The following is a 24,482-nucleotide window of genomic DNA, read 5'->3' on the forward strand; positions in this document are numbered from 1 at the left end:
AGCTGGTTTCCTCTTCAACTAATCTAGTTGCTGACCGTTTGAAATTTTAAATATTTCAATACTGTTAAAATATTTCAGTCTTACATTTCGTAAGATGTACCACTGCGTTTCAAATCTTCGTCAATTCAGAAATCTGCATCAATTAATAGGTGTCTCCTTATATTTAAAGAAAACGCAATAGATTTATAAGAAATACAACATTTAGTTTATTCTGCGAATTCCTAAGCAATTAATTCCCTAACAATATCGCGAAAACTTTCCAATGTGAATCTACGCTTTCCTTTCTCTCTCTCTCTTTCTCTCTCTCTCTCTCTCCTTTTTTCTCGAAACAGTATATATTGTCCCATTCGATGTGTTCACAAAAAGTAACGTACGTTCTCAATTTTACATTTTCAAAGCAGAAGCAGATTATGGTCGACGAAAATGGAATTTTAGGATTGGACTGGAGAAAAAACGAGCGATTGCGTCGGTCGTGGGAAAAGAAGAAAAAGGAAAAAGTGTGACACGACACCTTTTTTTTTAACACCACATTTCTCGAATGATTAATATTAAAACGATATCAATTAATGATCATTACTATCGATTAAGAATTAGATAATATAATTATTAATACTAAGTGTACAACCATACGTTTTTTTTGTTGCGGGCATAAGGGTAGAACATCTTGAAGTGTTTATTTTCCATTTATTTTAGGCTCGTGTTTAATCGGTTCTTGAGTAATTATTCTCTTTCTCTCCCACCCGCTCTATGATTCTCTCTCTTTCTTTCTCTCTCTCGCTCTCTGGTTCACGTTACATACACACATTATACACGCGCTCGTTCAATTACACACCATCCGTTCAAATTCTCTTGAAATATTATTCACGCGATTTAGGGGAAATGGATACGTACTCCGATCGCAGGCACACGTTTTTTCCGTCACGCTCATCTGAGTTTCCTTCTTTTCTTTGCCGACTCCTAATCCCTGGCAAAACAAAAATAAAAGAAAGAAACAACGAAAACCGTTCATTTCTCACCCTCATGAAAATCTCTGTTCGAGAGGAGAGCTTCCGGCTTCGAATCGCAATTTATATTACACATTTAATTCAAAAAACCGCCGCTCTGCTTTCTCTTAACGATGAATTACACCGAGTTTTTTTCCTTATTCTTGTTTATACTCTTAATCGTATAGATCCTTAACATAACGTGTCCGATTAAGTTTTCTCCTTCCGTGACGGGGAATTATCGTTAAGCTCTCTGCATCTCTCTGTCGTAAGATCGTTCAATAAAATAAACTCTAGCGACGAATCATCAGTAATTACATCGTTAATCATACGTATATACATACGCTTTGTTTAGTTTTAATATGTATATAGCGGAGTAAACATTCTTTTTTTTTCTTTTATATTAGATCTTGAGCGAAGATCAAGCGCGTTTTCATGATACTTTTACAATTGTTTAGCAATTTGTTCCATTCATTCATTCTTTCTTTCTTTCGTTCTTTCTCTCTCTACCTGTCTCACGACACCTTTCTTCTCCTTTTACTACTCAGCGTTTAGATCACCGTTGCCTTCGCTCCTCGAGCTTCCGTGTGAAATAGCCGCAAAGTTTCTTTGCAACATTGGAACGAACTTAGGCGAAACCGAATCCTTCGCTGCATTCGTGGATTGCCTTCAGCAAGTTCGTACGGAGCTTGTCGTACGTTTCGTAAACTGGTAGATCTAGCTGATTAAAACTGAACATAAAAATAATACAAATTGGTTAAAATTGTCGTACGTATCAAAATGGAATCGTATGTCCCACTATTAATAACCAAACCGGATCAGATAATTCGTCATTTCTATTAAATATTTATTGTCTACCTAATGATTATGTTAGTTAGTTTTCTTATCTATTTTTATCCAGTATCACATTAAGCAAGAATCATTTTTTAGTTCATTTTAGACCGATTATTCATTCAACAAAAAAAATTTAAGGAAGTGTTACTAATATCTTACCATGTATGGGCGGATGGAAGCCTGTCCGTTGATCTGTCCTCACGATGGATTTGAAACTTCTGCACGCCACTCATGCCCTCCAAAGCGGCGAAACCTTGCAGCGGCACTTTTGACGTGCCGGTGACAAATTGTAAGAATTTAGCTCTGTCCGCTTGATCGAAACCTCGCAGCGCACGCCAGAACCATTGAATCTGAATGTTTCAATTATAGAAAATATTATTCGCCGATTTCGTTAGTAAACGATGACTTTTATTTCAATTTCTCTAATAAGAACTTGCCTGCAAAGATGTAGCAGTATATTTGTGGTACTCTGTGTTGGCTTTAAGATCCTCTATGTCTACATTCGGCAATCCACTAATTAATAGCTCGAGTTCCTGCTCATTGAATATGGAGATCAGTCGTTTCGGAATAATGTCGTAAAAACCTTCTAGGAACGCGTTCAACCTATAAGAAATATTCGACCAATTGAAATGTCCGAAATAATAAGTTTATAATAACTATACATTTCGTGCGATTCCCCCAACTTACTGTTTTCGTATTGCTCCAGTCATTTTCATTTGACAAACGAGCCGGATATACTCCAATTTTGTTTCTTCGGTGACGACTATGTTACGCCCATTTGGAATTAAATCTCGTACATCGTTTACACCAAATTCGTTGACCTATAAATAAATATTATGCGATATATCTGTACATACAATGTAACACATCGTGTTTTGATTGGATAAAAATGTTACCTCTGTTGAAAAGGTCAACTCGTATCCAAGATCGGCGATATTATGCTCCGTGAGGTACACTAAACCTTTGTAAAAACTATAATCCTCACTTTCCATGTCGGTGTGTTTTACTAATATTCCCAAGATATGCTTGTAAAAGCTGCGCGTGAAATAACATTCCAGGAGCTTGTTGTCGTAAATTGCTTTCGCTGTGAAAACGGCGATTTATTAGTTTCTATTTATGTGATCTACTATAGTCGTCGCCAAAAGGAATTATTCAAAGTGGAACTTACCGATAACTCGGCCGACGAATTTGTAATAACATAAGTGATTAGGATTGCAATGCGACGACGAGTTTATCATGTATGTGACCCGGTCACCGGGACTTACAGTGAATAAAGCATACATCGGATTGAAAATCTCTCTTGAAATAATGACGTACCACTCCCTGAGCAAGCCTCCGGCATCCTGGCCCTCTTCGTCTGTAATGCAATTATAGAAACGCGAATGAAGCATTCGTGTCGTAGATTGTTAAAATGTGTAAGTGTGGAACAGTGAGAAAATCTTTCCATACTTTCAAAAACGATGTAAAAACGATTCTTCCACTCGTCGGCGTTTCGTCTGTGGAGCTCACGGAACGAATCTTCGAAGACATGGCTTCTGCGTACATGCACAGCCAATTCATCCCTACGAATACCTTCGTCCATACGTTCCAATTCTGCTCGGAAGTATCGTCTTTTCACGTCGAAGTCAAGGACCCTCGTGTGATCGACCAGCACAGAGAATGGTCCGTCTGCCAAATGCGTGGTTGTCTGGCGTAGGATTTGATTTAGAACGGTTCTGTGTGTTTCTACGATAACAAACGAGTACGTTCAGGTTTTTCACATAGTTCGAAACGCATATCCGTCAATATATCTGTCAGAGAAGTGTGTATCTGTACCAGCAAATTTGAGGAACTTGACTTGGTCTGGTGGCAGTGTCTTCTGAGGAGGTGGTGCCATATCCCAGGAAGTGTTGATTGTAGTTTCCGATTGGGAGGTACCCTCGTTGTCCGAATATATCGGCGACACTGGTGCAAGATCGGGTACAACTTCTCGAGTTTCTGCATTCGCGTTCAACTGACGTTCGCGAGAAGTACTTGACGACGAGTGAATCAAGAAAAAAGCTTCCACCGCAGGCTAAGAAAACATGTTTTGAATTTTTATTTTTTTCGACGTTGCACATCATTCTGACGAATCATTCGCCGAATACACGTTGGAAGTACCGAAAAGAATTAATAACAACTTTGAAATATTTCAAGTCTTTACCTGTAAAACTAAGACAGCGTGATGATCCGGAGTGTATTCCAGTTCTAACAAGCAGGCGCTGAGTGTTTCCCACAAATGATCCAATACTAAACATTCGCTCAACAATGGAAGTTTCTCTTCACCTGTAGAGAATAAGGAATCTTTACGTATATTCATGTACAGATTATAATCAGCATTCATATGTAATATTCAATATAATGTTAGAAACCGAGAGTTTATTATTTTTATTCGTATTTACCATCAGAAGAAGCTGCTGGCTTTGCAGTCTCAGGCTGAGGCGGATTTGCTTGTGTCGTGTCCATAGGCACATCACCGTCTACATTACCATCGCCTTTTAAAAACATATTAAATCGTATCATTTAAAGTAAGTTACTTATTTAATTCGGTTAGTCAGATGTAATAAATTACCTTCGTCCGGAGCTTGGTTTGTACTTGCGGCATCACCAGTACCTTCTGTAGTTTGATTGGCTAACGAAGAACACATTAAAAATATACATATTTAATAATGTATTACTACGCAATGCTATCATTCAATTTATTTAATATTGTAATCACAATGTACCTGTCTTCTTGGTGTTTGCTAAACGTACAGCCTCTCTTATCTGCACTATTACTTTAAGTATTCTCAAGAAGAATGCCTGACTAGAAGTTTTGCTGACAAGAGCAACCATCGATGGTAGTTGAAGGTCACTTCCAGCTTTAACTTTGTTCGGGGCAGTAACAACTACGCTTTCGTTCGTAAACCTGGATTTAATACCATTGAAATCGAATCAAAATATATTCTACTGTAGTATCCTTTCAACAGTACACTGTAACACGAAATACAAACATACCTGTCCAGGAGTATTCCTCGGGAACTTCCAGTACTGGTCGAAGGTTGATCGTCGATAGAATTTCTCCTTAGTTCACGGTTCAAAACCTTCAGTTCCATCATTAAATCGTTTATATGTTCGCAAACCATGTTAGCCAGTTCCATGGCACCCTCCATTAGTAATTTTAATATCTGAAGAAACATGCGAAATTAGATAATAGTTTACAATAGATTCAACAGTGAACGTACCAATTGTCTAGTAGGGTCCGGGCAGTGAGACAAATTAAGCAACAAAGCAGTCGCATCTTCCAACCCCTCCTCGGAACAACTTTTGCTAGTTAAAACTTGTACAGCCAGTTTCAAATGTTCCTCGGGTGCGGCGACGCTATGCTCCTTGCTGACTTCGGTCTTTTTATTTTTATTCCCTTCTTGTCTATGGTACGGATTCACTTCCGTCAGCCCGATAGAGATCAACGATAACAGTCTCAATAATTTATCCGTCAGCTGACTACTACGTTTGATAACCGACCAATTCAACATAGAAATCAATTGACCAAAGGCTGAAGCTTCGAAGGTAGTTGTATTATGCTCTGGTTCGTTTCCAAGATTCGAATTCGAATGTGTTCTGGCGACCGATTTTCCCTTCTTCGAGGCACACGAGTCTAATTTCAACAACATGTCCCAAAAATCTGGTTGATCGCTTTTTCCTGGTTTCGAGGTGAACTTGTTCTTTGAACAGGCCTCTTCTTTATTATTCGAATCCTTCTCTCTGTTGCCTTCTTTCTCTTCTGACTCTTTCGGTTTGATTGGCACGAAAAATCCAGGAAATCCTTTAGCCAGTGCTATCAGCAAGTCTAACGTATGCCTGCACAGGTCACAAACAATTATATTCGTACATTCCTACAATTCTGGACACGTTTATTATTCGTTAAATGATTAAAATTTAAGGAACTCACTTGCAAACTGTAGGCGCAGCTTGTGGATGAATGGCGATACTGCTACCTTGCCTTTCGGATTTTTTCCCACCGTATCTAACTATATGGAAAACATTCGCTCTACAACCAAGCGCAGCATCGATGCTGATGTTTAGCCACGATTGCGCATTGTTTCTTTGGTCCATAATCTTGGGAGAACTGAAATACGAATGACGATTGAAATACCGATGCGAATCCGCTAAATCCGGTTTCAGAAATGCTAGAAAGCTTTTTAAGCAATCAATAATATTTAAGCAATATTTTACCAGTAGTCCATCGAGGGCATCAAGCTCTTTCTTTTGTATTTGCCACCGAAATCCGCGGCAATATCTTTGTTTTCGTCGTTGCTTCGTTCCATGATACTCAACAAGACTTTAACCACCCATTCCCTGGTGCTACCGTGATAGCAAATATTTCTGATAACTCTATGAAATCTTAATGTATTAATTTTTGGTTCATCAACAAATAACAGTATCAATAGACACGCCATGGATTCATGGTCTAACAATTGTCTGCCTCGAAGTCGGAGGCCGGCTGCTGGATGCGTTATAGTACTTTCGCCGCGCATTAAGGGATCCCACTGACTTCTTTGGGCCACCGCTTGAATCGCATAACGCGTGGGTCTTCCTATAAATCATAACTTTTCATTTTAATATCAACGAACAAGCCTCTCACGCGTTACAGACAGAAATGATTTATTATTACCTCTACTAGATTGCCTCAATATAGTAGATAAGGTAGCATTTCCTTGGCTGACGTGGCTAAGAAATCGTTCCTGGATCAAATGTCGGTTTCGTGCTTCCCATTCCCTTCGAAGATTTTGAGCTTCTTGTGCCAGATCCGGTGGAAGAACAGATATCTGGGACTCCTCCATGTCGGTCAGAATCTAAATACATCGAATCAAAATATGAGTACAAGTCTGCGCAAGTGTAAACGCGAAGCAAATCGTTCGATTATACAATCATTTACAGCTTGTCTTAAAGAAGGCTGTAAATTCTGGAAAAAGGCAGCTGCGTCGACTGGATCGTCGGGATTAGCAGAAGCAGCCGCGTGCCGTTGCTGTTCCAAGCGTTGTTGCGCGAGAACTTCTTCCTGAATCGCCGGCGGTAGAGCAGCCAAGAATTCAGGATTCACTTCGACTGGTCCAGTCAATTCTGCAACCACGGTTGCTTGGGTGCCTTGTCGAATTCGTTGAAGTCTGCAATAAAACGAGCGATTTCCATTTGTAATTTTCAAATTAACGACACTAACTTTCCTTCGATTGCCAACGGGATTGTACAGAATACAACACACACCTGAGTTGTTCAGCTATAACCTCGTCGCGCATGTCCTCCGGCAGAGCAGCCAAAAATGATGGATCGACACCGTCGGGCAACTGTTGCTCTTGAGGTTGTTGCGACTGTGATTGCAGCGTTTGTTGCTGCGATTGTTGCGACTGTTCTGGTTGTGGTTGTTGTAGCTGTTGCTGTTGCTGCTGCTGCTGCTGGGGGGGCTGCTGCTGCTGCTGTTGTTGTTGTTGCGGTTGTTCTGATTGCTCTGGATTAATGTTTTCTGATGCTGAAGTGGTAGGATCTTGATTCAGTATATTTGCATTTCGTTCAATATTCGACTGACTGTCATCGGTTAAAAGCGTTCTGATCCAATCAGACGAGTCACTTTCTCTTAACAAATCTTGGTTACCTTCTTGAGTAAAGTCAACTAGTATGGTTGTGTTTGTTCGACTAGACGTTTCGTTGACGTCCGATGAATCGGCGGGCCGATCCGACTGTCTTAGTCTACTAGTTCCACAAGCGCCATGCCTGTTCGCGCAACTGGCGATTCTCTCTAACAGATCCCCGCCTTCTAAGGACAACACTTGCACATCAATTGGCGATGGCCGTACTTGTTCATCGTCTTCTTGCACCGTCACTTCCATCTCACCGGTTACGTCTATTATATCCTCCTCAGGGGTGCGTTCTTGTCGCGTTGCTTCGATTGTGGTTCCAAAATCAGCGACCAGGTTGTTCGCCTCCTCTCTTTGAGACGTTGACGCCGTCGATGTTTGTTCTTCTATTGGAACTGTTGTGGAAGAACCCGCTAGAACACAATGTTTTATCATAGCAACGATATCGCGATGACAAGACGATCCTCATATCAAGAACAAAGTAAAACCAGACAAAACAGTCAACCTACATTCCGTGTTGTTCAGGTGATCCTTCTCATCTTTGCCATCCTTTTCACCCTTCTTCTCAGAATTGTGTTGCTTCTTACGTCTCTCTTTGCGTTCTGCAATTTCATCTTCCCGGTGTTTTGTCAGATTAGGGATAAGTTTGAACACGACACCTGCAATGATGAATTTTAATGCATTATTCTGCAACGACAAGAGCGGCGAACCTTTTGACAACGTGTAACAAATACCGTCGCAACAGTCTGCCTGGGAATCCCCATCTAATAATTTGCTTTCTTCGATCCACCAGTGTAAAACTGTTGGAATGTTGTTCAACGTGGCTGCCAAGCTTGGCCCAAAGAGATAACCAGATTGATCCTGAAAGTATTACATATATTTGGTAACTATAAATAGAATATTCATAGAGCCAAACGGCTTGTAGCGTTGTTCATTATCGGTACGAACCACGTAGTCTATTTGTTCTTCTTCTTGATTGGTAAAGATGCCAAGATTCTCCATTACAACGACACGCGTGTCGCGGAAACTAGAGGCTAGGACTTGACTGGCGGACAAGGGAATCCCTTGTGCGCTCGCCGATCCTAACAGCCTGCAATTATAAATTTCAATGTAATTTGGTCGAAAAAATCGATTTTATATAATGTTTATTGCGAATGAATTCACCTTTGTAATATTACTGGCGGATTTTGATTTCTTGGATTCTGTAATTGAAGAAACTGATATCTCCGTTGCCTCATCAAAGCCCTTTGAGCGCTTATATATGAACCATCCAAACCGTTTTGTGGTATTAACAACGGGTGAGAATTCATGCCTATAAAGAGAAACCGCAATTATTGAAACTGTAAATTATTTATCGATTGTATGTCACCATCAATTTTGTATTTTAGTTTTTCAATATACCATTGCCTTCGGAAACCGAGGGTGAGTCTTCGAATAGTCCTAGAGACAGAGGGAATGTCGTAGTCCATGGAAGACTGGGCAGCGGTGTGATAGGAGTGGAGGTACTTGAAAAGTTATCCTGATTGTCAATGTTGTGTTGAATCATTACAACATTACTTCCGTCACGTTCTGTTGGTGGGAACATTCTAAAGACACCGTTTTCGACATCTTCATAAAATTCTATTCCATCCTCCTCGTAATTCGAAGACCCTTCTTCCTCTTCCTCTTCTTCCTCTTCATTCTCCTCTCCTAATACAATAAATTCGTTGAAATATCTTCTATATTCATACTGTTAAAATATTGTCGCCGACAATTTGAACTTATACAGTTTTAATCAAATTACCGTCATCTTCTTCTTCCTCTTCCTCATCCTCGTCGTCCTGTACTTCGTCCTCATTGTCATCGGAAGGATTGCTATCGGAATCTGAATCGGAACTCATCAAATCCTCCTAAAATATGCAACCATCCCGTTAGAATGTCCAAAAGGAGAAAATCAAAAATATGAATTCCGAAACATCAGAACCGCTTTACTTTATAAACACGTGTATTCTATTTGCTCTACTTGCATACGTTCATACGCATTTACTGTTGTACGATAACTTTTCAAACTCGATCACTGCATTATAGAAAAAAGAAACTTTCACGTATAATAACATTGCTAGAGAAACTAAGAGAGAGCTTTCAAAGCAGTTAGAAATTGATCATTTATGTTAGAAAACTGATGAAAAAAGCGATGTTACTCTTACTGTGGTGTCTCGCGTGGGATCAAAGTCAGTTTCTCCGTCACGAATTACGAGACTTTCATCGTCAATGTCCATTGGCCTGTGTGGCCGAGAAGATTGTTCTTCGGCCACGGCTGAGCCGTCCCTGGGAAACAATACACTACTTGATTATAAGTACTGTAGCTTATATGCATTCAAATCAGTAATATTATATAAATTCATGAGTCCAGATAAATTTGAAACCAATTTTAAATAATTTTTATATGATTACCTATCGAGCAGTTGGTCCATGATGTCGTCTAGTGCAGCTTCATCACCCTCCTCGTGTACTTGGCTCTCCGAAGTAGGCTCCAAACTCTCGGCAGTGACCGATATATCGTGCTCAGTGTTTTCGGCATCCTCGTTCGCTTCTTCGCCAACAGCATGAGTTGCTTCCGATGTAGTGGTGCCGGTTTGTTCACCGATCGGCTCCTCTTGAACAGTTCTGTTCTTGGGCTTCGAGAACTTGTTATTCACGGATCCTGGCATTGGTTGATTTATAATTCTAGAAAGTGTCTCGAGTGGTTTCAAGGCAGCATTGATAGTGGCTGCCATGTTAGGGCTGGAAAGGTCGAGACTATGCGGGATTTTAGCCAAGTCGGTAATTATTCCCTTCCTCAACATGATCCTCACAATATAATTTACGTTGTTGTACTGATGTGTCTTCAAGGAGGTTCTCAAGTGATTGTGCAGGGTCGGCGGGCAACTGTCGATCATGGTGGAGATCAGACTGATCAGTAACTGAAGCTGAGTGTGCTTCTCGGAGCTTTCCGGAAGCGCTAAAGTCCTTGTCAGCGCAGCTTTCACCTCCGTGACCAGGGTCGTTTGAACATCCGGTGAATGATTACAGGAGGCAATAGCAGCTATCAACATCTTCGCGGCGTAGCCGATAGCGTTGCTGCACTGTCGGTCACTCGAGTTCTCCGGCACCATTGGCAGAAGCTTGTCAAGCAGGAAGGCCAGCGCCGTCGTGTCCTCTGTAACCATTTCGCTTTGCCCGGCAACGTACACGTGCTCTGTGATCAAGTCGGCGATACCATTATAGGAACGAACTGCTTCTGCGAGAATCTTCAGAATAGTGGATTTTGTCAACAATGGCTTCTTCGCTTCCTCCGGTTCAACTTTGCCGTTATTACCGATATCGGGATAAATCTTCAGCGAGATTATCTGGGAAACCTGGTCGTCGTCGTCCATAGGATCGTTCGTGGTGGTTGCGTTGTTTCTGAATACATCGCGCCTAGATGAGGTCGTGCCCGCCGTGGAACTCGCATGAGGCAGTTTCTTCTCTGGACTTCCAGTGGGAGTCGCCGCGCTGTCGTCAGGAAGAATCGGCATAGGTTTTACGAGAGCATTCAGCAAGTCCTGTATCACGGACACCGATACCTCTGATACTTCTTCCATAGACGTGTTTTGCGGTTGAGTCGGTGGCAGAGCTTTTACAACCAATCTATGATCAAAGTCTCGTCTCAGCAGACTAACATCCACTCTTAATATATTCTCGCAGACTTCTCGGTAAACTTCCGGATTACGGCAAACCGCGCTACTGATTTGTCGCGTCATAAATAAAATCTCTTTGTATGGCGGTGGTATGTTGCCCTGCGTACGAGTCCGAATAACCTTTTCCATGGCTTGGCGAAGGGTGTTCGTATCCTCCAAGGTGTGTCGAATCAATAACGTACTTAAACTGATGCATCCTATGAAGCTGCTCGCCTGTGTCATTTCCAGCAATAGTTTGACGCCGCCCTCGCGTGCGAAAATTGCAGCATTCTCATAATCTCTCGTCAGTCTTAGACATACTTTCATTAAAGCGTGCAACGCGTCCCGATCCACTGGGATCGCTAACAACTTGACGCAAGTACGGATAATGCTTACGATCACGCTAGGATGCAGTCCTTGTACGAAATTGTTTCTTTTCTCGTCCATCGGGCTATAATCGTTCACCGCGCGCAATTTGAAGTTCATTGCTATCGGCCTCCTGTTGTCGCTCTCCTCATTCACTTGTGTCATAGACGAAAACGTGATTAAGTATCTTCGCCGGCTGCACGAGATTCTTACATTCGGCTCACCGGCCCAATAAGCTTCGTTAATTATACGATTATTTATCGGAGAGTAGATTGTCCATTCACCTGTATGTAAATCGAACCACTTCCAAACCCTGCGCGTTACCTGTGTTAAATAAATATCACAATTTTTCGGTTTCTTACGTTTTCTCCGTTGTACAATGAATTTGAACACAACAGAATGGAGTACAATAGAATAGAATAATATATAATAGAATAAAACAAATCGTAATCCGTTTTGCGTACCTTATGCATCATCAACTTCCTCCGTGTGGATATAGCCACTTTCTCCAAACGATCTATGAGAAGGAGCAGAGGCGCAAGCCATTTCGGTGTTCTTGTAGTTGTTGCTCCGTCTTTATTATCTTTGGAAACTTTGTTCTTGTTCGCAGTAAGTGGACCTTCGCTTACTATCAATAAACGTACAAGTAGATCGGAGACACCGCACTCTTTTACGATTTGCGCACATGATATTCTCATATCTTGCACTGTTCCCTACAAAAATAAAGTACGCGTTATCCAGTAAACGGCTCAAATAATAGATCACTAACGAACCGAATTCTTATTTCTTACATATATGTATTATATTTATTGCCTGTATATACATACCTCGAAAAATAAGGTATACAGATAAATACGTCCAGCAACTTTGTTAGCTTCTTCGCATTCAACTAATCGCGTGCCAGCGTTCGGGTCATTGCTCTTGGCAATATCAATTAAATAATCTACTAGACTACCAATCTGTAATAATTGATAACAAGTGAAATCAATAATAACACCGAAGGTATTAGATAAAAATATACCATGTGAAAGGCATGTCTGAACAATCCTTACTTCTTTTATAAGTTGTAGCAACATGTTGTCACGCCATTCGTCACCATTTCTCTTTGTAATGGTAACCAGTAAATCACATATCCTGTAGACAGTATCAGGCATGAGATCTAATAGATTCAAACACTGACTTAAAGCAGTATTTGTGAATTCATCAATACTGCTTGTTATAGTGGGCTCGCAAATAAGCTCTTCCGGGAATTTTTCTAAGCCAGACGTTTTTCGCGTCTCTGTTTCGCCCATTGTCATGGCTATAGCTTGCATTAGTTCATCGTCAACTCTGTCCAAGTCCATAATAAGGCCTTGATAATTGGCATCACCGGGTGGTACATCCTATGCGAAGTCATAAATCAAAGTTACACTGTATCTAGTAAAATCCTTCTTTAAAAAAAAAGAAACAGAAAAGAAATTGATTTTTTGACACATACCGATCTGCGTAACGTGGCAGGATTTGTGAGAAGATAATCTGTGGCTTGTTCGACAGTCAATGTATGACTCAGGGCTTCGATACAATGAGCTCTGCTGAATCCCATATCCATTAACTGTCTAAGATGTTCTTGATTGACGTCCGATTCTGGTTCTTCTCTGCGGTCAGACATTGCTGCACCTCTTCCGATTCCACTACTACTAGTACCGCTGGTGCTACCAGTAATAGCTCCCTCGCTGCTTTCTTCTTTCTCCGTACGTTCCTGTGTCGCAACATTTATTTTAAATATTTAATCTTAATAATCGAATCCCAATTATCATTCAATTTCAATACTTATACTACGTACCGTCGCGTGCGATAAGTATATCGTACCTTAATAATTTTTTCACCTCTTAAAATGTGTCGCAAAATCGACAAAATTGATTCCGTCATACGTGCACCGTAGTTTTTCAAAGGTTTCTTACCCCACATAAGCATTACTGCATGAAAAGCTTTCTGTAACGTTAATTGATTCAATTAATAATATTGATAAACTGTTCGCGTAATATTACACAGCACACAATGTTATAAACGTTTCCAGACCTTATGAATATTGGTGAGATATTTTATCGGATCAAACTCATACATCTTATAGATCCCAGTACACTTGAACGAAATGAGATGCGGGGAATCCAAAATAGCTTTAGGATTCACCATTTTCTCCAGCAGCATGAGCCACGCGTCCAAAAATTCCCCGGTACCATCAGGCAAGTTGGGATGTTCTAAACCTTCCGATGCAGGAAACTGTCCGCCTCCGGACAGTGCCCAATGGAAAGTACTGTAAAAAATAAAAAAAAAAGTAGCATTGTTATTACCTTCTCGAATGTCAAGAATAAAAATGTTTGACTGGAAAAATTCACTTACTGAAAAAATGCGTACTGTCCGCCCTGTCTAACAAATTTTTGAAGCATCAAATGATATGGATGCCTCTTTTCGTCGAACAACATTGGGGATGTAAAACCTACAGAGCATATCAAGAATGTCAACTTAAATTTCGGTATCGGAGAAGGGGGCAATGTATCCCACGTCAATCCACGAATCAATAAACAATTTAAGGCAGTTGCCACGGTTCCAACTGCTTGCAAAGGGAGAACCGGTGTCAGAGGCATCTGTTGTCCTCTGCGTTGCCTCCCTGGAGAACCCATGCAAAGCTGAATAGGTTTAAATAAAAGATTAGTATACACGTCTCCGGAAGTTTTCGTTAACCCTCTCTGACGAATGCAAGCTCAAACCGGAGCCACGTTTGTACAAATTTCTGTATAATTGTCCATTTGCTAGAAGTAATAATCTATACATGTTTATACTTGCTTGCATTTGATGACTCTAAATCAAGATGTCTTCAAATGCATCTTCATCAGAATAAAAGATGAATATTGTAGGCTCGAATGAATTGCATTCGTCGGTTGACAGAGACTACGTCGTTCGAGGGTTGATAACACTAAAGATTTTTAAACGATGAAGAATATTAAGTACCTTCACAAGCAGACCAAACAGTTCGGCCAGTGCCCTGCCTAATCTAGACGAAGCTCCTAATAAAGGTTTGATGTACTTGAGCTGATACGAACTCGGGGAAACTCTTCCTGCGCTTGCACTTGGTTTGTTCTCATCCACCTACAAACAATGAGAACGTCCGAATGAAATCAAAACGCGAAAGATCAGAATTTTTATACTTTGTGTACTTGAAATATGTCTTTGTTGCATAACAGTATACGTGACTAGTTGTTAAAATTCGTAATTTTTGTACCTCCATGGGTACAGGTGGTGGATCTGTACTCAAGGCTTCCATGGCTGTGGTCATTCCATTACTTCCCATGTCTGAGGATACACCACCTGACCAGCCAGAAGTTTCGGCATCGTTCTAGTTCATTAATTTGAAACAACATGTCAGAAATCGTTCCAACACTTATTAAAAACTAAGACTTAGCATTATCTAAGCACGCCAAAAGAAAAAGAAACGATTGTTGATCTCTCTACTAAATGGGAACGTGAAAAAAAACGTGCAACTTGACAGAACGATTGAAAATTGAAATCCAATTTCGTTAACAACGTAGAATGTAAACGTAGGAACCAAATCAACGTTTTTGCATTCTTCCTCTTCCTCTATTTCGTATAGATGAATAAGCATACCTTTAATTCCGGTGGCACCAGTTTATCCATGTCTTCCTTTCCAAAGTCACATCCTGCTGGTATACTGTCCTCGCTGCACAGTGCTAGTAACAGTGTGCTCTCCCAAACCAATGACATATACAGCTCAGAGAGACCTTTCAGAACCGTTAAACCGAGACCCGAACCCCAGTGGTTCATAGAAAGATTTCTCACTTCGCTCTGACTGGTCCGGCACACGTGTACGAACATCACCACGTATCCATGCGCAGCATTCATAGCATGAAGCAACGGTGTTGCCGTGTCACTCGTGAAAGCTGTCTCCAAATTTGGAGCAGATGCAAGTTCGTGCAACAGAACAGAACCTCCGGGCGTGTCCGTGTGATTGTGGAGCGGTCTCAACAGATTCAATACTTCGTTTAATTGCGAGAGACCAGTTTTCAGGACTAACGGTTCGTGTGCGAGGTTCTGAAAATAAAGTCACCTTATAGATTGTAGGTTCCGTAGTATTCATAGAGCATTTGTTTCTGCTTCTTCACTAAAAAACGATGTCCTAGCATCGAATACATACCAAAATACTTTTACACACTGTCGCTACGGACTGTGCCGCCTGAGCGACTGGATAATCCACTGGAAGATTAGGCAAGCCTAGGATGGATAGCAATGGTACTAAACCCTTTTGGGCAACAAACTCTCTACAATGATCGTCCGTGGAATTGTTACTAAGAATAGCGTCGACGAATTTCATAACGTTGTGTATGTACTCGACTAGAGCTATCGGTGTTTTCTCTCGCGGCTGCGGAGGCGGTCCGGGCTGTGCCGGCGACGGCGAAGGCTGCTCCTCGCGCTGAGGATGAGAGCTTGTGCTTGCTTCTTCTTCATCCTCCTCTTCCTCGTCGCTACTACTACCACCGCCGCCGCCACCTCCACCACGAGAATCTCCGACTCCAACTCCGACAGATTGTCCAGAAGACTGACGACTACCGGAGGCTGAATTCGACGGTGAATTGTCGGATTTGCTTGCTGCCCGCAGGCAGACGTATCGAGGATCGCAGCCCAAGACACAAAGTTTTTCAAGCAACTAAACAGTGCATTTTAAAATAATCCCATTAGAAATAAATAATTATTTCGGCGATTAACACGTTTAAGTGGGCTATCGATACAATTATTTCATTAATATTTTCGAAGCACACTTAAAGGTTAAGCAGTCCAACGATAAATAAATTATAAATACGAGTGCGTGCAGATATAGGAAAGATATCATACTTTTATGATGGCAGCAATCGCGTCTACTTTCAGACCCGGTTGATGTCTCATCAATTCGTCCATCGCGTTCCCCAAATTGGTAGCTGTATCGCCCAGGGGATCCGCGCTTCGACGTCTTCTCATTGCAGAGAGGTAGATCGGCGACAGCAATACTTTAAACAACCGACCGAATGGTCGTCGTTTTACGAACGATTCCAATCCGCGCTGATTCAAACACAGAGCACTGAACACGTTAGGTAATGAACCTAGAACTTCTCTAGTTGCAGGAACCTGTGTACAATTGACAATAACGTGTTAATTCCTAGACTCGTAAACTGTTGCTAAAGTTTAATCTTGTTCCTTGTGCAGGGCCTATGCTACATCTGTTGACTTACTTCTTTGATAAGTAGAGCGTGCAGTACGATATCGGTTAATCCGTTATCCTGCAAGGAAGACAGGAACGACGGTTCTTGGAAAACGTAGACTGTTACAACATCCGTGGCAAGCAGGAACAACGACGGCCCGTAATACTCGGAATTGCTGATAATGTGTTTCAAAGACGAGGGCAAGGTACCCTCCATAATATGTCTGATACTGTCAGAAAAGTGCGGATCTTGGATGGTTTTCTTTACAAAGTTCAACATCGATTTCAAAAGCGCAGCTCGCTGTGGCAGACACGTTTTTCCGGTCTTCATGGCAGAATAATCTGGGATTTGTTCATTCTTATTCTCCGTCTTAGAGGTCATGTTTTCGTCCTCCGAGAATTCCATTGGATTCGAAGATTCCTCGCGTTCATCGTAAGGTTCATTCAACCGACGCGACGACGCAGATTCCTCGTCCCTTTCTATGGATCTTTCGCGAGACGATTGTGGATTATCAGGGTAAGTATACGGTTCGATTTCAAACGGTTGTTCTTTTCTGCAAACGTTCACCTCCATATCTATGCGATTGATGAAACTCGCTAGGCCATTATGTGCTTGAAACACTTGCATGTCTATATTCGTCATCAAATCTATTACGCGAACTGCCCTGGTACCGAACTGAAACGTACAACAATTATTAAAGCCGGGTCAGAGTAAGTCAAAGTTGATTATCAGAAAGAACTTACGATAGATAAAAGAAAATAACCATAGGAATATTTATAGCCGGAATCAAAGATGAATCTTACCGTTATATGCTCCAGCTCAGTTCCTGGCCAATTCATAATTTTTAACAAGCTCTCCATCATACCGCAACTAATAAGAGCTTCGCCTCCGGCTTCGTAGCTAGACAAGTGATAAAGAAAGCTAAACAATGTTGTCGCGAGTTGCAACGGAAATGGTGGTCCGTCCGGTGGTGGAGAAGTTAATTGTGAAATACATGTGCGAATCGATACAGGGAAAAATCCGTGATACGAACTTGCTCCGGTAACGTCAATTATCATGTTTAACCTTGAACCAGGTTTCCTGAAAAACATAATTAGGAATTATATTTCAATTAGCAAAGTTGTCGTCATCAAAATCCGAAAGCATTCCTAAAGGGATCAAGAGTTTTTTTCATACTTAGGAAAATGTGGATTGCGATCCAAGTGAATGATACTAGTAAGAGTCCGCAATGCCGCAGCACGCATTTCAACAAGGTGTGCATGAGGAAATTCCATTAATTCAACTAATTCTTCTAAAAGCCCAGCATGAAGCAGACTATCCGCATTCTCCTGAAGTGCATTACTATATACAAGTACCGACAATGCTTGCAGCCGAGCTTGCACACATTGCAAACGTCTTCGGTAATCGGAAAAACTGTGTGCCAGTCTTATGTGAGTGAAAAGCGCCATCTGTAAATACAAATTGATGTGCTCGTTTGCGCGTTCTTGTTGTTTCCGTTATCGCTGTTACTATTTTTGCTATTTTTACTCTTATCTGTGTATTTACCTGTCGATCTTGAGGTACGTTATAAACTTTCAACAAATCGTTCATTATTTGTGCCGGTGTTTTACCAAGTTTATCCACATTTTCGATGTGTATATATGTTACAAAATTTGTTTGTCCAATCTTTTTGGTACCAGGGGTTTGCGTGGTACCCGATGCATCGGTGGTTGGATTTTCTGCATAGAATTCGAAATGTAATGTCGTAGCACTCGCTGGAAGGGGCTAAAACACGAACAGTTAGAAATAGTATTATCATATGTGTTGTATATTGGAACAAACAGAATTCTCAAGGTCGATCAGACAAAATATTTCTGCAAAAAATTCTACTTACCTTATCTGGAAATTCTTTACAACATTCTGCCAAACCAAATCCATTTTCTTTACCACCCCAGCTCTAAAATAGTAAAATATTTGTTAAGTATGCGCACTTTGTAGTTGCTACTTAAATTATGTTAGCGAGAAGGCAACGAATAAACCAGCACAAACCTCTGCCAAATGATTGAGTCTGCTTATTAGGGCTTGTCTTTTGTCGCTATTTAAACGAGTAATAAAATTACTACGTTTACTAAACATGTAAAGAAGATTTAGGACACCAAGAACAACATGCATATCACAACTCGATAACAAGGACACCAGATGCTCCATACTGTTGTACAAATGTCGTGAGAACGAATGTTCGATCAATAACGTGGTGAAATGAAGTATCCATAGTAGAAGTTCTTTAGCCTATTATGAATGAAAATACAGAATGAATTTACAAAATTGATCAATGCAAAGTTTTATACAATTCTATAAAATTATCAGCATTAATCGTACCTCTCTGTTCTGGGGGAGGTCACAGGCCAATTCCCATGGATTATCTGGACTCCTTGCTGCTGCCTCTTCTAAAATACTGTCATTAAGATCTAATACATCGATCCAATGGAATAGTTCGCATTTTCCAAAGGTCCATGCATCTATCTGCTTCAGCTCCTCCAGCAATTCTGCATGGGAGCACGAGCGCAGTTTGTTTATGAGGGCCTGACATTCTGCCGGCTAAAATTTCAAGCAACGTTCATTGTTAAAACAATATTCAATGTATATAAAACCATTGGCTTGTCGGTTGGCAGAGCATTGCTTACCGCCTCAGAAATGCACTTTTTTAATCTGCTTCTGTCAATTTTCATTTTAGCTGATGAGAGCCTTCCTTTATAATTTCAAGATCTGAAATAATTACTCTATTAATGGACGAATCAAAATTATATCTAAAATTTTCATAAAATTTACATAACCGTGATCTAAAAATAAGAAATTATAATTGATTATGTAAATAATCAAATAAACTCTGTATAAACTATTGCAGTGTAATTTCGAAACCTAACCAAATATTCGAACTTTCTATACACGGTATGCAAAGGTAATACAGCTCCTACAAGTAAGCTAATTGTTCGCCGTAAATACCTGCAAAACGATTTTGCAAATAAACTTGTCAACACATTATTAATAAAATGAAACAGCGATAGGAAAAAAGTGTTCTCACAGGTGACCGATTTCACTTGGTTAGAGATTATCTTGTAGCATAACCAAGTTATAAAATATTTGTATCGGTTTATTCCGCGGATATATGTTGCGAATATGTTGATACAAATCAACGCTTTTTGGATGAATATCAATTATCTTTCGTTTAAACGATGAATCGAAAATCGTATCGCCTATCGAAAATAGGAAATAACGGGCGTACGGATGTACTCGTGTACATATTTTCTACTGTACAGTGGAAAAATAGGGAGTCCTTATTGGTTAAAAAATGAATTGCATCATAGGCAAGACATGTTGCGACACGATATACATTCGCCTTTTTATCAGACAATTTTTCAGTCATGCACTTCGATACAAGTAGAAATAAATATGAATAGTAATCTTTCGGAACGTTTTACCTCGCAGCGTAGTTAGATACGATCTTAATATGTGCTGGTAGAAATATCACCGTATAATTCAAAATCGAAATCGAAATCGCAATCTCAATGTCGCAATCGAAATTGCAATCGCAATCGAACTCAAGATCGAAATTGAAATCGAAATCGAAATCGAGAGCAAAATAATTCGATCGTTTACTCCAATTAATATGTCGAACTCGAGAAACCACGATAAAGCATATCGTCGACGTCGCGGATACAAGTTATTTTAAAAAGGTCTGCGTACGGAAATGCATCGGTGACCTCGACCGACAAAAAAGAGCAGGATAAATAAGGAGTGCTTCCATGAAAAAGCGTAAGAAAGCTCTCGAGTGTCTCTGCGTTGCTTCTCGCTGTTCTTCTTCCATAGAGAACCGTTAGAAGGGCAACAGGAATGAAAACAGTCTTGATACACGGATACTCCGTTAAGATGCAGAGTCATCGGTTTCAGCAGCCTAACCTAACTTGGACGTCTCGCTCTCGCGAAATGCACAAAATAACAACAACGGGGCAGACGAGAATAAGGAATGATTTCATGGTGAAATCCCGATCGTGGCTGACAAATCGGTCCGATGGTAATAGTCACGATGTAAGAACATGGTACAAAGATACGTGTATAAATCGGACAGGTGCAAAATCGACTGATACACGTTCTCCTGGCAAAAAAAAAAACAAGCAGGAATATCGGAAAAATAAAAAGATTCGAAAACATTTCGAAAGAGAAGTCGAACGATCCGTTATATTCCTAAAAAAAAAAACTTAAAAAATTCGTGATAGCAAAGAGAGGCTGCTCACCTACAAATAAGCCGACGAGGATTCGATAGAGTTGTCCTTGTCGTTCGGCCGTTCGACAAACGCGAGATTGGAACGATGCGGCATCGCGGTCGTTGCAAACCGTTCCGTTGGTGGTTCTAACCACCTCGATCGTCCTCCGGTCCGATAATGATACACACGCGAATTATATATATTTCTTCGATGGGACGCTGTCCGAAATTTTCTCGTAGTTATGGTTAAAAACAAGGAGAGGGGCGGCGGGGCAGGGGTTCGGTGGCAGAGGGGGGGACGAGAGGGAACGAAAGCAAAATGATCGCGCGAGAGGATGACCGCGAATTTGACCGGTTCGAATCGAGGATATCTCTGCGACTGGATGAAAACAAAATTCGCGGGGAGCGTGAACGTGAGACGCGATCCTCTTCTATCGGTTAGCGCCAATCGAAGTACCGATCACCGCCATTTTACCGAGGCTTTCCAAGGAGGATCGTCCACCTTTCCCTTTTAACCTTTTCGTGTCTTGCCGTTTGTTGGGAGCCGAACGGAAGCTTCTCGAATGATCGTACGAATGTTCACGACCTTCGGATGTAACACCGCGCCGCGACACACGGCACAATGCACACGATAGACGACACAACGGCACACAATATTCCCCCCGAGGACACACACACTCGTCGCGAACGATTTTTACTGCGCCGAGTGCACCGCACTGGCTGCCCGTGTACACGCGCTCATATATCTGTTCACTGTCGAGATCGAAGGATCGGACAAAAGGCAAACACACACTCGCTAAAAATCACACTGTTAACTGCTTCGCATCTTTCGACGAGACGTGCCCTTCTCGAAACGGTACGCTCGCATTCTATTCTCGCTGCGCAACACGGAGACTCTGTAGTGGCGAGAACGTTGTCCTACTACATATACGGCGATTTTTCTGATTCGCTCGTCGTCGTGATACACTACGTCTGATAGGACGCCTCGCAACCATCCGTGCGCCGTTCTTCATTGTCCATCGAACGAACACGCGTCTATAGAACCGCCTTTCAGATTCGCGACGTCCGTGCTGGAATGCTTGTTGCGAACCAGGCCCGAGACTAACCAGCGAGACAGCTTGCTCTGCCAGCCAATCGCGTCGCGATGTTTCCTCTCTGCTTAGATTCGATTCGTTCGACACCCTGCGTCATCAAGTTACCAACGATTAATCAACAATGATTGATCAATGAGCAATGTAACATTCGTATATTAACAGTCGCCCAAACGGTATTTATGCAATATATATGTATGTACGAACGCATTTAACGCTGGGCGGCTATGCTCTATAAAAATCAAAGCAACGTTCTTGTATCTTTGTCAATCTTATTCTAAGAAGCCCGGGTTCGTTCAGATTTTTACGCGATAATTGTACCAACTATTTGGATTTTCGTTCGCCAAATTTGTATGTACAGTAACGATTAATTCGTTAATCATTGACGATAAAGTACATATTTCTACTCAACTGAACCATTTAAAAATGCAGATATTCGATATGTCGTTCTTCTTACAAGAATAACATAGTCATTGAAAGGTTTCTTTCAGATCTATTTTGATTTGTTTTAGCTATAGACACACCACATTGTAGTACTCTTCAGTCCACGTAAAATGGACCAATAAGAGATCCGCCATTGTTGCATCTCGATCCATTCTATGTACGCATGTTTGTATACGTATTTACGTATGTATGTATGTTTATATATGCGGATACATCATATCTGTATTCATTGTACTTATGTATGCATGTATGTATGCAGTGATTTAGTTGTACCGCACAATACTCAGTATATTGTTTTACACTTTGTAGTACACCGAGGATTGAGGTGTGGGTGCATATGTAGCTCGATAATGAGATTGGAACGATTTTAAGAACACTCTGCTACGAGTCGAATGCATTCGAGAACGCGGGTACGTGATTAAATAGATTCGAATTTAAACGCACCTATAATTGCGACGACATTCAGAACTGTGATTTGTAGAAAGTAAACCAACGTAAAATATTCCCTGAACAAAACAACACGCGCGTTCCATAAAACATTTGTTGCTTTGTGTTGCAGTTGCATTTAGTGACTTGGCATACAACAAGTCGTAACTTATTCTCTAAAGTCTACAATTTATAGTCTATAATAATCGACAGAAAGCGATTCTGTCCAGCCTCCACTAAATTGTATTCCTTGGTTACAGTAAAGTTCCTGCAACAGATGCTTTGACATTTCGAGAAATTGAATTTCTCTGAAAGAACAATCATGACGTGCCTACGAGGTAAGAGAAATACGATGATTAACGATTGTCTGACAATGCAATTTTCGGAAGGAATTGTTCTCTCCGGTTTATAAGGTGTCCGTTCGCCGGCACCAGACTCAGATAGAACATGTGCCGGTAAGCACGACATTCTGTTTCCAAGAGACTGCATTTAGAAAGGTACGTGAGCCCTCAACTACATCAATGTCAGAGATTTTTATATAAATTGTAGAATTTGAAAAGATAAGACCGAACTAGAAATGCTAGGGGTAATCAAATTGTTAACTCCTTCAGCGACCAGGACAAATATAATACATTCATGTTTACATTTCAATCAGAAATAATTTCAAGAGCGTAATCATTTCAGGATGCGACGTACGTTTGTAATTCTCGTTGTCGTATGTTACGTGTGTACGGGGACGAAAGGACGGAAAGAGGACCACGGTACAATCTGCAGATATTGGTGCCGGACTAACGATCATCGATACTATTGTTGTCCGTCGGGTAAACAGAAGGATTGGATCAATTATAGCTGGCATGCAATTTCATACCCGTGGCTTTGGATTGTTGCCGCCGCCACCGAACTCTTGCCGTTTCACTCGCGTTGGCCGGAAGCATCCGTAACAGAGAGCGCAACTCGGAAACATTGTCCGCCATTGAGAACTCATTGTCCGCGTAGTTACGATTGGTACATGCCGCCGATATCTTGCGATGCGGACGACGACTGCAGTAAATCGCAGAAATGCTGTTACGACGTTTGCCTCGAGCACGAAATATGTAAACTGGCCGAATAATAGAAACAGGGAGAAATAGGTTCGTTGAGATGACCTAGATGGCTTATTAATTGTTTCATGCAAACAACCTGCGGATTGTTGCTTTGCTCAGTTATTTTTTGTCTACTTAATTTTGTTTTATCTTTTTTTTCCGTTATTTGTCGTTCTTTTCGCGGCAAATTCCAAATCGTGGTATCGGACGAAACTGTTCTCAAACATTCTTTTCTTTTAATTGTCGTGAGACTCGATGTAATTAGAATGCCTCGACACGATCAAGGTTACTTTATGCTCGTGTTAACAATTTCGACAGCAGCTTACCAATTAACGTGGGCGACGGGTTTATTAACGAACAGTTATGTTACGGTGTGTTCTTCACCATGACCCCATCTCCATTATAATATAATTGGTACATATCGCGTTTCGTATTAGCTTAATTAATAAGACCGTCCTTCCGCCGTACGAATTTTCAATAA

The 24,482-nt window shown here is 41.0% G+C and overlaps 1 protein-coding gene across 5 annotated transcripts; it reads right to left on the reverse strand.

Moving 5' to 3' along the window:
- Nucleotides 1-182: 182 nt before the first annotated feature.
- Huwe1 (HECT, UBA and WWE domain containing E3 ubiquitin protein ligase 1) lies at nt 183-21,851 on the reverse strand. Of its 5 annotated transcripts, XM_078183411.1 has the most exons (49): nt 20,990-21,851; nt 19,382-19,463; nt 19,077-19,295; nt 18,747-18,986; nt 18,592-18,654; nt 18,264-18,482; nt 17,895-18,166; nt 17,522-17,798; nt 16,749-17,393; nt 16,375-16,644; nt 15,680-16,189; nt 15,133-15,576; nt 14,750-14,863; nt 14,479-14,616; nt 13,870-14,156; nt 13,549-13,783; nt 13,339-13,461; nt 12,968-13,228; nt 12,543-12,872; nt 12,318-12,449; nt 11,955-12,203; nt 9,881-11,814; nt 9,628-9,769; nt 9,231-9,336; nt 8,849-9,136; nt 8,612-8,759; nt 8,396-8,537; nt 8,182-8,308; nt 7,957-8,106; nt 7,465-7,860; nt 7,080-7,341; nt 6,754-6,982; nt 6,490-6,670; nt 6,051-6,411; nt 5,767-5,943; nt 5,060-5,675; nt 4,833-5,002; nt 4,562-4,743; nt 4,408-4,467; nt 4,238-4,330; nt 4,000-4,121; nt 3,633-3,870; nt 3,267-3,542; nt 2,986-3,174; nt 2,714-2,901; nt 2,505-2,638; nt 2,255-2,420; nt 1,977-2,167; nt 183-1,714 (listed from the first exon to the last, which is right to left on the reverse strand). In XM_078183411.1, the coding sequence occupies exons 2-49, from the start codon at nt 19,424-19,426 to the stop codon at nt 1,612-1,614; spliced, it is 12,444 nt and encodes a 4,147-aa protein (XP_078039537.1). In that variant the 5' UTR covers nt 19,427-19,463; nt 20,990-21,851; the 3' UTR covers nt 183-1,611. The 5 variants fall into 5 exon arrangements, with proteins under 5 accessions (XP_078039537.1, XP_078039535.1, XP_078039534.1 ...); XM_078183409.1 differs by having other exon boundaries at nt 7,080-7,860; nt 9,634-9,754; XM_078183408.1 differs by having other exon boundaries at nt 7,080-7,860; nt 9,628-9,754.
- Between the last annotated feature and the right edge of the window lie 2,631 nt (nt 21,852-24,482).

The sequence above is a fragment of the Augochlora pura genome, chromosome 6 (assembly GCF_028453695.1).
Source record: "Augochlora pura isolate Apur16 chromosome 6, APUR_v2.2.1, whole genome shotgun sequence".
NCBI classification, from domain to species: domain Eukaryota; kingdom Metazoa; phylum Arthropoda; class Insecta; order Hymenoptera; family Halictidae; genus Augochlora; species Augochlora pura.

What these genes read in the sequence shown, in the direction of transcription:
- Huwe1 (XM_078183406.1), bottom strand. Translation starts at nt 19,426, where the DNA reads ATGAAAATTGACAGAAGCAGATTAAAAAAGTGCATTTCTGAGGCG. An exon ending in CTGCCACGTTACGCAGATCG is followed by an intron (nt 12,873 to 12,967) that starts GTATGTGTCAAA and finishes GACTTCGCATAG; the next exon opens with GATGTACCACCCGGTGATGC. An exon ending in CAAGTTCCTCAAATTTGCTG is followed by an intron (nt 3,543 to 3,632) that starts GTACAGATACAC and finishes TTGTTATCGTAG; the next exon opens with AAACACACAGAACCGTTCTA.